The sequence below is a fragment of the Oncorhynchus gorbuscha genome, linkage group LG07 (genome assembly GCF_021184085.1).
Source record: "Oncorhynchus gorbuscha isolate QuinsamMale2020 ecotype Even-year linkage group LG07, OgorEven_v1.0, whole genome shotgun sequence".
Taxonomy (NCBI): domain Eukaryota; kingdom Metazoa; phylum Chordata; class Actinopteri; order Salmoniformes; family Salmonidae; genus Oncorhynchus; species Oncorhynchus gorbuscha.
In genome coordinates, this window is record NC_060179.1 from 28,678,404 (window position 1) to 28,691,027 (window position 12,624).

The 12,624-nt window shown below is 48.4% G+C and overlaps 1 protein-coding gene across 3 annotated transcripts in view; it reads right to left on the reverse strand.

Annotated features, from left to right (window-relative positions):
- Nucleotides 1-599: 599 nt before the first annotated feature.
- The window catches only part of LOC124039742 (transcriptional activator GLI3-like), a 146,384-nt gene continuing 134,359 nt past the window's right edge, over nucleotides 600-12,624 (reverse strand). For all 3 annotated transcript variants that reach the window (XM_046356041.1, XM_046356042.1, XM_046356040.1), the window contains exons 11-15: nucleotides 8,782-8,931; nucleotides 8,338-8,502; nucleotides 7,520-7,804; nucleotides 5,442-5,835; nucleotides 600-4,830 (exon numbers count right to left, since the gene is read on the reverse strand). In XM_046356041.1, coding sequence (XP_046211997.1) covers nucleotides 2,393-4,830; nucleotides 5,442-5,835; nucleotides 7,520-7,804; nucleotides 8,338-8,502; nucleotides 8,782-8,931 — 3,432 coding nt within the window. In that variant the 3' untranslated portion in view covers nucleotides 600-2,392. The remainder of the gene's footprint in view (nucleotides 4,831-5,441; nucleotides 5,836-7,519; nucleotides 7,805-8,337; nucleotides 8,503-8,781; nucleotides 8,932-12,624) is intronic.

A 12,624-nucleotide genomic window follows, 5' to 3' on the forward strand; every position in this document is an offset into this window, starting at 1 on the left:
ATAAGATGTTTTTGGACAAACCCAAAGGTAAATGCATTCCTTAATGCAATTCAGGGAATTTGTCATGTAAATGCAATTCTTACTCCTGATCAGAAGGGGGCAACAAAAGCACAGAATGCTTCTCCTTAATTCAATGTGTAAGAACTGAGGGTAAGTAGTGAGTTTGACCATTGAGTTTGACCAGTGGCCTAGCAAGTTGCATTTCCCTTTGGTGTGTGTACTTTATCCTCTTAGATAATAAAAAAAAGTATTTGGCGCTAGACATTAACCCAATATGTTGGCACGACATTTGATTTGAGAGTACAGAAGCTCTGAACCGGAGGTTTATACATCAATTGTTGAGTGATTTAATCCCATTTCAAGGGCAGTGAATTCTTAGTAATGTAGTAATTCTTAGTAATGTGGTTTGTCTCATGCAGAAATGGCAGTGACGTTCGCAGTCAATGAATGGTTCATTCTATCCCATTTACTTATGTGTTATGGTGGGTTGATGACCTCCAACAAACCCATGTAACCAATGGAAGATCGGCCCCTTATCCATCTGAGTGTGTTTTATATCGTATCCAAACCAGCACACATGCAAGACAGGAGACTTTAAATATAATTTCCTTTTTTTTATTAAAACCATACAAACATTTGTGGTCAGTTATAAAATAGCAAAGTGGCTCTTCTGGCAGACGGGCAGTGCTGAGCACTACGTGCACCATTCAGAGCCAAATCTGCCTGGACTAGAAGCAGGGTCTGGGAATCCCTGCTTTAAGAGTAATTTCTTTATTGGCCCCTCGTGCCTCATCCTCATATCTGAGCTAAACCTACAGAAAGAATAATGTATTTACAGGTATAAAAACACAAAAAGGCAAGAAAATGTGAAAACAAAAGAACTAAAGATGCATTTTACACATCTTGACCTTTTCAATAATATTTTTTTTTTAATATAAATGTTTATGTAAATTTTACAGGTCTCACAAAACACTTAGCATGTGTATTTTTATCATAATTAACAATGGAAGATTGGCAGTGATCTTTTTCTTTTCCGACAGGCAGATTTTAAGGCACATACCTCATGGCCATTCCCTCTGGTCTCCTTTGACAAGGGAATGAATTCTTACCTCTTTCAAAACAAAACACCATTGATGCACAGCTAAAAAAGACAAAAAGTACCAAAAAACACCAAAACGATTCCGTACCTCATTGCTTTGCCACTGAAGGATAAGGAAACAATTTAATATACTGTACACACTGTCATGTGAGACTGTAAGGTGATACTAACACTGTTGAAGAAGTCGCTGCACTCCATAGTGGCAAGACATACGGTGCTGTACTACTTTGGAGAATAGAATATGGATTATCCACTACTTGAATGTCTAATAGACATCAGAATCAGATTTCTAAAATGGTCAAATATAATGGCGGATAAAAAAAACTAACAAAACATACAAACGCTACACTTTTGGTCTGTGAATCATATGCTACGCTTAGAATGAATGGATCTGTTCGATCTGACAGCGAGAATCTGATTCTCACAAAGAAAATATACAAAAAAACACATTGTTATATACACCTGTGAGTACCATTACGGACATTGTAAAATCAAGCAATTGGAGTATGAATTAAAGAGCTACTTATGACGCTTGTGTGAATTCTAAGACTTTGAAGGCTGGTCCTTTTAAACGTGGGCTCAATACCATATTATTTGTGATACTCTGTCAAACACACACCATCAATTGGTAAGACTTGGTAGAAGCACTGAGAAACACTAACATTTACATATTCGCAAAAGTAACATACTAACAAAATGACGATAGCAAAGGTGTAAATATCATTTTATAAAGCAAGTCATTATAGAAGGATAACGCCATGGGCATCCGTTGTACCATAATGGTAAATGGCACATCCAAAAGGATTAGATACTTGGCACGTGCTAGTCTACGTACTTATAAAGACAGTGTTTATGTTTGACCTTGAATACAACATGCATTTATACCAACAGTGTACAGCAAAAAAACAAACAAAAAAACAGCGACGATACACAGAATACTGTTTCAAAGGGATGAGACCAGAGAGGCCGTCAGAGGCCTCACTTGCTCACCATCGTAATACAAAGGGAAGGGCTTCCAAAAATAGCCTTCATTCCAGAAAAGGAATATATCTATATATACTTTTTGTCACATCCCCTGTCTCAGAAGGGAGGGGATGACACTTTTACAAAATAAATCTGATTGGCAACAAATTTGTTTCGGGGTGCACTATGTAAGTATAATAAACTCGTAATCTGTCACTTTGTCTTAAGCGTCGCCACCTTTTCCCCTCTGTTCTTTACATGCGTCAGTTTTTTTCCTCTACTTCCTTTCACCAACGGGAGGGAGGGATGGAGCAAAGGAAGGAGGGAGAGTTACTGCATGATGGCTAGGAACTTGCTCTCCTCGGCGAGGGTGGTGAGCAGGGAGCTCATGTCCCCGATGGCCATGTTACTGAGGTTGGAGGGCATCATGCCCGCGGCGCTGTGGAAGGTGGCGGAGACCCGGGGCGTGGTGAGGCGGGACGAGGTCCGGGACATGCCCTGGAAGATGGAGGGGCTGATCACCCCCGACACCAGACTACCCTGGTCATAGCCCACCCTCACGTCCTCTATCATGGCTCCGAAATCCAGCGGCAACACGTTGTCTAGCACGTTGACCAAGCCACCCGCGCGGCTGTCCACCGTGCTTGTCACCTGGTCAGCCACCGGGGAGAGGAGGGAGGCCGCGACCGAGGAGTCCCCGCCTAGCCCCACCTGCTCGTTCATGGTCTCCAGCAGACACTGCTCCTCCATTGGAGAGAAAGACGAGGTCTTGGTCTCCAGCGGGTCAAAGCACACAGCCTGGTCGCTGAAGCTCTGGTCCAGATAGCCCTGGTCAGGAGCTTCCAGCTTCAGCCCGGACACTTGGTGGGCCAGGGAGCAGTGACTGGCTTGGTTCCTCAGACTCTGCTGCTGCTGGGTGAGGTTCTGCTGGGTAAGGTTGACATGGCTACCGTTGGCGGTGCTCTGTTGGGCATTCAGGTACTGCTGTGGTCTGGCGGGGTGCCTATAGCTGCTGTTGGCCTGCTGCAGGCGGGGGGCGGGGGCCTGGGGGTGGTGGTGGAGCGCTGGGGCCTGTGATAGGCTGTCCACGGAGGCCCGGCTGAGGAGCAGGTTGTCTCCAATCTGCCTGGAGGTTCCATGGTTCTGGTTCTGGGTCTGGTACTGCTGCTGGCTGAAGCCCTGGGGCAGAGGCCCCACAGAGATCTGGGAGAAGTCAGGCCGGCCGAAAGTGTGTGTGGGGTTGTGGCCGTTCCCTCTCATCTCCATGCAGGAGTGGGTGGTCGCCTCTAGCTTCACCCCGCCATTGACTCTGCATAGGGGTTGGGGATGGCCTGGCTGGGCACAGCGGTTCTGGAAGTCTCTGGTAGTAACTGTCTGTTGTTGCTGCTGCACCACCATGTTCCCAAACCTCCCGAATGATGAACCGGCACCCAGACCTTGGTGCTGCTCTGTGGCGGCCCATCGGCCACACCTCTGCTGGGCCTGGACCTGGGCCTGGGCCTGCCTCTGGGGGGACCTCTCAGCACTCCCTGAGCTGACCTCGTTCCACTGAATGGGCATGCCGTCTTTACTGGGGCCCTCTCTCTCCAGTCCCTGCTGCTGTTGGTGGCGCTGCTGGAGACTGTGGATGCACTGGTTCAGCCCTGGGCCCTGGTCCTGTAACTCCCCTCCAGGGAGATGGCCGTTGTCCCCAGCCACAAGGTTCTCCAGGTGGTTGTTGTAGGAGTCTGCCTGGTCCTGTGAGCGGAGGTACTGCACCAGGTCGTCAGGCAGCATGTCCTCATCCCCCAGCAGCAGGGCTCCCTCCTCCTCCATAGCCAGGGCCTCCAGGGCCGCATGCTCCATGATACTGGGGGGGCAGGGAGAGGAAAGCAGGCCCCCTCTCTGGAGATTCCCCTCTGAGCGTGTGTAGTTCTGCAGGCTGAAGCTGCGGCCCTCTGCCGTGGGATGCTGGAGGCCTGCTAGAGGGGGAAGTGGGTGGATGTTGTTAAGGCTGCTGAAGCGCTGGACCTGGGGCAGCCCGAGGAACTCCGGGTGGGTTTGCAGAGGCTGGGTCCGCACTGGGTCGCTAGCCCTTCGGTCCGGGCCATTCCCCGGGCCCTCGCCGGGATAATAGCCCCTACGCCGGTAGTCTCGGTACCCGCCGTGGCCCCCGTACCCATTGGTGGTGCTGCCGTCGCTGCAGCGGCGCGGCCTGACCAGTGGGGGCAGCGCGTGGTTGCCTCCACATCCATCTTGGCCATCGCCCATCATGGCCATGCGGGTCTTCAGGCTCATGCGCTCCATGTTGGGCAGCGGCGTGGGGGGTGGGCCGCCCGTGGCAGCAGCGTACTTGGCCTTTAGGTGGTAGTGCTGCGCCGGCGTGAGGTTGAGCATACCCTTGGAGCCTCCCCCGACGCCCGCCCACCCTCCACCCACAAACACTCCACCTCCTCCCCCGCACTGGCTGGCCTCGCTGGAACGGCGTGAGGCATCAGTGGAGATGGGGTCATAGGAGTCGGTGGAGCTAAGGTTGTGGTGGCGGCGGTGGTGACCAGGGGTGTTGGCCGCCTCGCTCTGGGACGCCTGGCTGGAGCGCCGTGACGAGAAGCACGGAGAGATGCCCGAGGAGCGCCGGCTGCTGCTCAGGTAGGCCGAGCTGGTGGCGCTGCCACTGCTGTCCCGCCGGTCACCGTGCTCGATGCCGCGGAGCAGGCTGAGCACCGTCAGCTCTGTGCTACCCAGCTCGGGACGAGGAGGAGGCTGGGATAACCTGCCCAGGCATGAACCTGAGAGAGAGAGAGGGGGAGTGAGAGGGAGAGAGGGGAGGAGTGAGAGAGCGAGGGAGGACGGGGAGAGAGGAAAAGAGACAGAGGGTGGAAGGGAAAAGGAGGAGCGGTGGAAGTGTATGTGGGGGGGAAACAGAGAAAGAGAGAGAGAGAAAGACGAACACAATATAAGTGAGGAGAGATCCCTCAGACAGATGCAACCTTCTCACAAACACAGTTTGGCCATGAAATTCTATTACATGCTCTAATCACTGATGTGATATATGATGTGATATGATATGGGTTTGATTCTGATTTCCAGCGGAACATTTGTTAAGCCTGTGAATTCAAGTCCGATCTGCAGGGAGGGAAATTCCAGGTAATCAAACCGCAATCTGCTGAGACATTTGGAGTTCTTTTCACAACCCAATACTAGTGTCAATATTATTTTACATATCTATTGGCCTTTACAGTGTTCAGGGATGTTTAATACTGATATTGAATGTCCATGGAGTAAAACAGACTTCTCAGCCTAAGTCTCTGTAATGAAACACTATTATTCTTTGTGTAACATAAGCATGGCCTCAGAGGACCAGGACAGGGTGGTGGATATGAGCATGGTGGATCCTTACCCAGCACGGCAGGTCCCTTGGGTGGCGGTGTGGGGGACAGGGGGCCCACCCTGGGCATAAGGGCTCCTCCTCCTCCATTCACCTGCTTCAGCCTCTCCATCTTCATGTGCTCCATCCATCTCATGGGCCGGCCCACGTTCCTCCTCGCCTGCAGCGCCAACGTAGCCGCCGTGGCTGTCGACACCGTGGAGTCCATTATGGGGGCGTCACGGCCCCCCTCCAACTCCTCCAAACCCTCCTCCTCCTCCAGCTCCTCGTCTTCCTCTCCCGGCCCCTCGCCCAGTCCCACCACCCCTCCCCTCACAGCAAGCTGGACTCCATGGCTGGGATAGGCGCTGATGGGGGACTGGTCACTGCTGCATGTAGACTGACCGCCAGGGCTTGGCTGAGACGTCTGTGTGGGGAGCGGGTGTGAGGGTATAGGGAGGATCAAGTAAAAGATGAGATGAAGTAGAATCGATTATTACCAAGTACACGTGACACACTTGAGAACACGTTCATTTTCTCAAAGGTCTGCGAAATATTATTAAAACACACGATGACACCATGTGATGCAGCTGCCTGGGACATGCTTTCCACAGGAGTAAACAACAACACAATGGCATTTCTGATTGTGATTGGTCATATTAATTCATTGAGTCCGGGCATGACCTTCCACCTTCATATCTACAGACCAGGTTTGCATTTAACTGTCATTACAGCAGTAGACATGAACACAGGGCTCGGTTTGTCCATTGGTTTGTCCAATGTCTTCTGTTTTGTAAACAACGTCAACTGAATCACGGAAGCGTGAGTAACGCCTCCCCTGTGTGTCGTCCAATGGACCGGTCCAGACTATAACAAACACTCCCGTGAAGGTAGTGGGATAAATAAAATATTTTCAGACAAGGGGGTGGACAAAGGCTTCTTTTCAGACTAACTAAGGCCTAATTGGGTTGTTTACTCTGATTTACCCAAAATGGAGATCAGTGAAGAGAAAAATATTCACTTTTTGGCACGGTGCAAAACTGCAAAGCGAGACATTCCTTTCCTGTAGTTTGAATGGTCCGGATTCCACCAAATGCATTTGGCTGCACAATAGAGCCCCAGGCAGTGTTGGGCATACTTTTAATACACATAAACAATGTTGGAAATGCACTTAGTTCTGCCCCAAGCTATTTCACTTAGGGAAAACATTGCTCTCCAAAATAAGAAAACGCTTTGATGAGAATGAAGATTTCTCATTGCCACATTGCAATGTGAAGTATGTAAAAGAGAGAGAAAAAACGTAACGGCCATGACCGTGGACAGTTTTGTAAAGACGTCTAATGAGCTAAATGATGATGCCACAAGGGAGGAGGATCAAAGGTAAACAGACTCATTTTGAATGAAATGGCTACTGAAAGGATGTTAACAAGGTGAATGAGACACGAGGGTTTTTACAAATGCAATATGGCAACATGAAGGGACACCTATCTCACCTGATTACCCACTGTCCATAGAGAGAGAGAGAGAGAGAGAGAGAGAGAGAGAGAGAGAGAGAGAGAGAGAGAGAGAGAGAAAGGGAAGAGCAAAGCACGGCGCATTGGACAAAAGAAAACATTCATTTGTTATAGTGTTATTCGTAAGAGGTTAGATCACACGTAAAACCCATGTGCTGTCCACGTCCCCGGCTGACGTCCCAGTATGTTCGGTTTAAGTGAGCATTATGGTATAGTACATGGTTAGAGTTAAAGTGAATATATACTGAGTATACCAAACATTAGGAACACCATTTAGTTGCACCCCCACTGTTTAAACAATCTTCTCCCCTTTATCTACACGGATCAAAGTGGATTTAACAACATTAAATGATCATAGTTTTCACTTGAGCAGGTGTTCTTAATGTTTTGTCCACCCAGAAGAGCATTGTTAAGAACCTATTAAGGTGACATTTCAGATAGATGTGCTGCTATCCCCATAGAAATATAATTACTAAATCGGGCAATCCCCATCCAATTTACCATTCCGTGATGGGTGAACCAACAGCAGTAATTATATTTCTTGGGTTATCCCATCATGCAGTGTATGTTACTGCGTGCCCTCAGAGAGGGGCTCACCATAGGCTTCTCCGTCTTGATGGACTTGACCTGCAGACATTCGTCCTGTTTCGAGGTAGCGTGGTTGTACTCCCTTTGGTCTGCGTATCCCCCTAGTTGCCCCGGCGACCGGCCCTGTCCGTTGCCCCCCTCTCGGGACTGCGGCGGGGGACGTGGGAAGGCGTCGCTGCGCTGCTTCTTGGTCACGTGCGCCTCTGGCCCGTGCACGGTCTTTACGTGCTTGCGTAGGGAGCTCGGGTCCGTGTAGCGTTTGGTGCAGCCAGGGATCTTACACACGTAGGGTTTCTGGAACATAGAGATACATTATATTGCATTATATTATTAGTATAGGATATTATGTTAGTATACGGTTCTATTTAATTGTATGTTCTGGAAGGAGAGAGGAGAACAGATGGGGCCAGTGACAGGATGCTTCTGTTTCTAAAGGCCTCCAGCAATGAACCGCATACACATATACAGTCAGTGGCATACGGAGATGACTTAATAATAATAATAATATATGCCATTTAGCGGACGCTTTTATCCAAAGCGACTTACAGTCATGTGTGCATACATTCTACGTATGGGTGGTCCTGGGAATCAAACCCACTAACCTGGCGTTACAAGCGCCATGCTCTACCAACTGAGCTACAGAAGGACCATATTGCTGAGCTGTGTGTGTGCGCGCTGTGTGAGTGAACCTGTGTGTTTGCGTGTGTGTGTGTGTGTGTGTGTGTGTGTGTGTGTGTGTGTGTGTGTGTGTGTGTGTGTGTGTGTGTGTGTGTGTGTGTGTGTGTGTGTGTGTGTGTGTGTGTGTGTGTGTGTGTGTGTGTGTGTACCTCGTTGGAGTGTGTGCGGTTCTGGTGCTTGGCTCTGTCGGAGGCGTTGGAGAAGGCCTTGTTGCAGCCCTCGTGTTCACAGACGTACGGCTTCTCTCCAGTGTGGGAGCGCAAATGGGTCTTCAGGTTCTCCAGGCGAGAGTAGGCCTTGGGACATCCCTCAAACTGCGAAGAAGAAGAATGAGAAAAGAGAGCGATGAGGAGTCGGAACCCACACACTCGTCAAACACAGCTCTAATGCTTCATCCTGGCCGAGACCAGTTAACCTCAGCAATATATATAACTGACGAAGGTAGAAGTGTGACAGATTGTTTATTAAATGTAAGGATGCACCATCCTCACATACCCACAACCATTTAACAACAGCTAACTCTTTATGTATTCCCATATCTAAGCCCAGAATGTAAAATAAACATTGTGGGAGTGTTGTGGGAGCGTTCTCACGGTGCATCGGTGTGGTTTCTCCCCGGTGTGTCTCCTCATGTGGACCACCAGCATGTACTGGGCCTTAAAGGGCTTCTGTTCCCGAGAACATTCATCCCAGTGACACACAAACTCCTTCTTCTCCCCGTGGATGTGGTCGTTGTTGATGTGCTGAGAGAGGAAACAAGCAGAGGTCAATCACAAGTCAATCTGGATTCAATGTGATTTGTTATGATTCAATAAATTCATTATGATTCAGTTGATTCGTTTTTCATTATGAATCAAGACCGGTAGGAGTCAACAGTATTTTGTCTGTAGAGAAGCTGCTTTAACCAGACGTGTAGTGACTGGCGAGCACCACAAGGGGGCCAAGGGACCCAGAATAGGTGCAGTCTTACCAGAGTATGTGAGCAGAGCATGGAGCAGAGCGTGCCTAATTTAACTGGAGCGTGGAGCATCGGCCTTCTCGCCTTGTCCAATTTCGCTCCAGTAGCACTCACGTCTACTTGTGTGTTGTTATAGCCCCTTGCTTTAGCTACTGTCATGGAGTTTGCTAAATCTTTTCAGAAAACTGATTTAAAAAACCCAGGTGCAAAATCAAGGTGAGGACCAAGAGCAAGAGGGTACTTTGTGGAATCTGAAAAGACAGGAATCCCAAAAGCATGATGGTGTACTTACTATGTGCACATGCTAAAATAAAGTAATGAGGTGGGTAGATAACTAAGTGTGTCATTGTAGCAAAGTATTTCTAAACTAAAATGCACATCTCTTAAAAGTGTCCTTCATTTATGTTATATTATCTATACAATGGGCCATAATTGATTTTGGCACAATAGGCCTGGCATATTCCAATTTTCAAGGAGCTTTCCATTTTGATTGGGTTGTTTTGCCTAAAAAACTTCCGGCCTACATGGCTCTGCAAGGGAGGGGAGGATATCCTCCGCTGCTGGTCTGCTCTCCAGGCACCGTCTCAAGATCCTGAAGCCACAGACTGGCCAAACTCGTGTTTCTAAAAATGTAGACTACCTAATAAGGCATTTTTTTGTTTAATTTGTATTTAATTCTAAGTAAGTCACAGCCTATGATGACAATTTATAGACTGTGATGAATTAATACAACAAAATGTTATTTAGTGCTTAATGTCCCCGAATACATACAAGCCTGGTGTATTGCACTTGAAAATGCGTCACAATATATTTCTTTGTAGGCTATAGCCTTGAAATAATTGAAATAATATAGCCTAAATAATTCATGTCTGTTCTTCTTAGGCTCCCTGTCTGGCTCCTGACCTATTTAGAGTGTTTATATGCTGTTTAATATGACATGTAGCCTATTTGAAATGATGAGAGCATCTTACAATCACCTTTTCATGTTTATTAAAATAATTTTGAAGCGGCAGTTTTAGCGCAGCAGTTGGGAAGGACTTCGAGCGCCGGAGCGCTCAGGAGTCCACGAGCGATGAGCGGGAAATCCGACTGCTCAACTCACATCCTCTGAGTGTTACAGAGAACGAAGCAGTAGGAAGCAAATAACGGCAGTTGGAGAAAAGGAACTCTTTCTGTTGCACACATTATGTATGTGTACACATGACAGAGCGGGGTAACCACGTATTTAATGGAAAAGGAACATTCAAAGTAAGGACCAAATCCCACAGTTGACAGAGACTTAATATTTACTTTGTGCCAAGTCCAGTAAATCCCTACTGAAGTTCCTTCCTCGTCAGATATTTTCTTAGCTTTCTTTTCAGTGTTATCATCCATCATTGTTTCACCAATCATTTTTGCTCTCTCTAACTTTCTATCTCCTCTCATTGTTTCATATTCTCTCTCTCCATTCCCTTTTCTTCCATTCAAATTTGTACTCTGAGGAATAAAGGGGAGACTCGTGAGTCTCAGTGTCCGATCTGAACAGGCTTTTCAAATAAAACCCTGTCACTTCCCATCACATGGGGGCTCCTGCCCCTCCTGACAAGTGCTGACAGTTGTGCTGCCGTGGCAACTTCCAATCTGAGGCTTGGGGGGGGATTTAAAGTTCACTCAAAGTGTCTCAAATGCCAGAGCTTTACATCTCCAGCAAAACATTATATCTAGTGAGCATGACACAGCCCTGGTTTCTCTCTCTCACCTCCACTCTCTCTCACCTCCTCTTCCCTCTCTCACCTCCTCTTCCCTCTCTCGCCTCATCCCTCCCTCTCTAAACTCTCTCTCTCTGTCTCTCTCTGTCTCTCTGTCTCTCTCTGTCTGTCTTACACACTGACCAGTAAAAAGGGGTAAGTGTACGGTTAAAGGGGGATAAGAGAGTAAAGACAAAGAGAAGAAGAGAAAAAAAAGGCACACAGACTTGGAATCCTCCGGGGATGAAGTCAACATCTGGCCCTCTCACAAAGACAACAGTGTAGTGTGGTGGCCTCTGAAGGGCCTTTCCGAGAGCAATTTAAACCAAGAGAGACAGACACAATATCCTGACCAAAAGGAACCTGTCTTATTACATTCCTGAGCAGAGATGGGGAGAGAGACCTCTGCCTTAGGGGGATGGGAAAGAAACAGGGGGATAAATAGAGACTTGACTTTGAGAGGTCTTAAACGTCTGGGAGAAACAAGTCATTGTTAGAATATCTTTGTGTTGTCTTGTAACACATTTGAGCAACCAAACAACAGGAGGAGAACAGCAGAAGACAAGAATAAGAGAAAGAAGGGGGAGTCAGTCGAGTGTTAGAGGTAAAGAGGTGCAGAGGGAGGGGAGTTTATCCTCCCATTCCACTTTATGACACAAAGGCAGCCTGTGTCTGTAGTGTCCTGCCTCTTCAACTACTGTACTGAAGAACCCACATACTTATAAAGACACTCCCAAGAAGTCAGGGCTGTGTGTGTGTGTGTGTGTGTGTCTGTGTGTGTGTGTGTGTGTGCGTGCGTGCGTGCGTGCCCCAAGACAAAGGTAGCATTGTCCCCAGCCAGCAGCCCCTCCCCCTGTCCAGTCTGTGACCCAACACTCAAGCCTGTGGGGTCCTGACCAGGGCACCGTCACAGACTTTTGTTCCCATCAAAGGAACGGACGTACCCCTAAACAGACAGAACCCTATGAAGTCGAACCTTACTTCAAGAGAAAGGCCGCCATGGGCCCTCGAGACTCAGAACAATTGCACTTAACTAACCCCTTATGTAGTGGGAGCCAGGGGTGTCCTAAACAGGCAATATGATGACAGAACAAGAGCGCTAAAACTGCCATCTCTTCACCAGCCACGTGCACTTTCCTGCCCTGTTCTGCTCTCAGAGTCCAACTACATCAATCCGTTACACAATGCAATCGTTAAGTTCTGGCTCCAATTGACTTTACGTATCAACAAGGGTCCTCCATTAATTTCAACCTGACACGTTTACATTTTTGGAGTGACAAAAAAATTATAATCCCAGAGAGAAAACGATTGGGGGGTTGGAGATTGAGAGCCGTGGACATTCGTTTTCCCTTAGATTGATCTTCCCTCCTCCTGTCACAAAACCGCTCCTCACTCCTTCCCCTCCGTCTCTGTGAGGGAATCCCTGTGGCAAGCGATCAGTCTGCGTCGCGCGCCGTTCCATATCCCCTAGCTGAGTGCAATGGGAGGGATGGGAGCACCTCAGTGTTGTTGCGTTGTTGGCACCCGCTCCCCTGTTCCCCCTCGACCCCCCCCCCCCACCCCCACCCCCCCTCAACCCCTCCCGCCAGCCCGTACAAATGACCAGGGGCCGTTGACGGATGTGATGCATGGGGCCCGGCGCTGACAGAGAGGGGCCCGGACCGCAGACGACCCTAATGGTCATGATCTAATGGCAATTTGTATTGAATCAATAATCTCAATGTTGAGCGGATGGACAGACAGGACGTGTT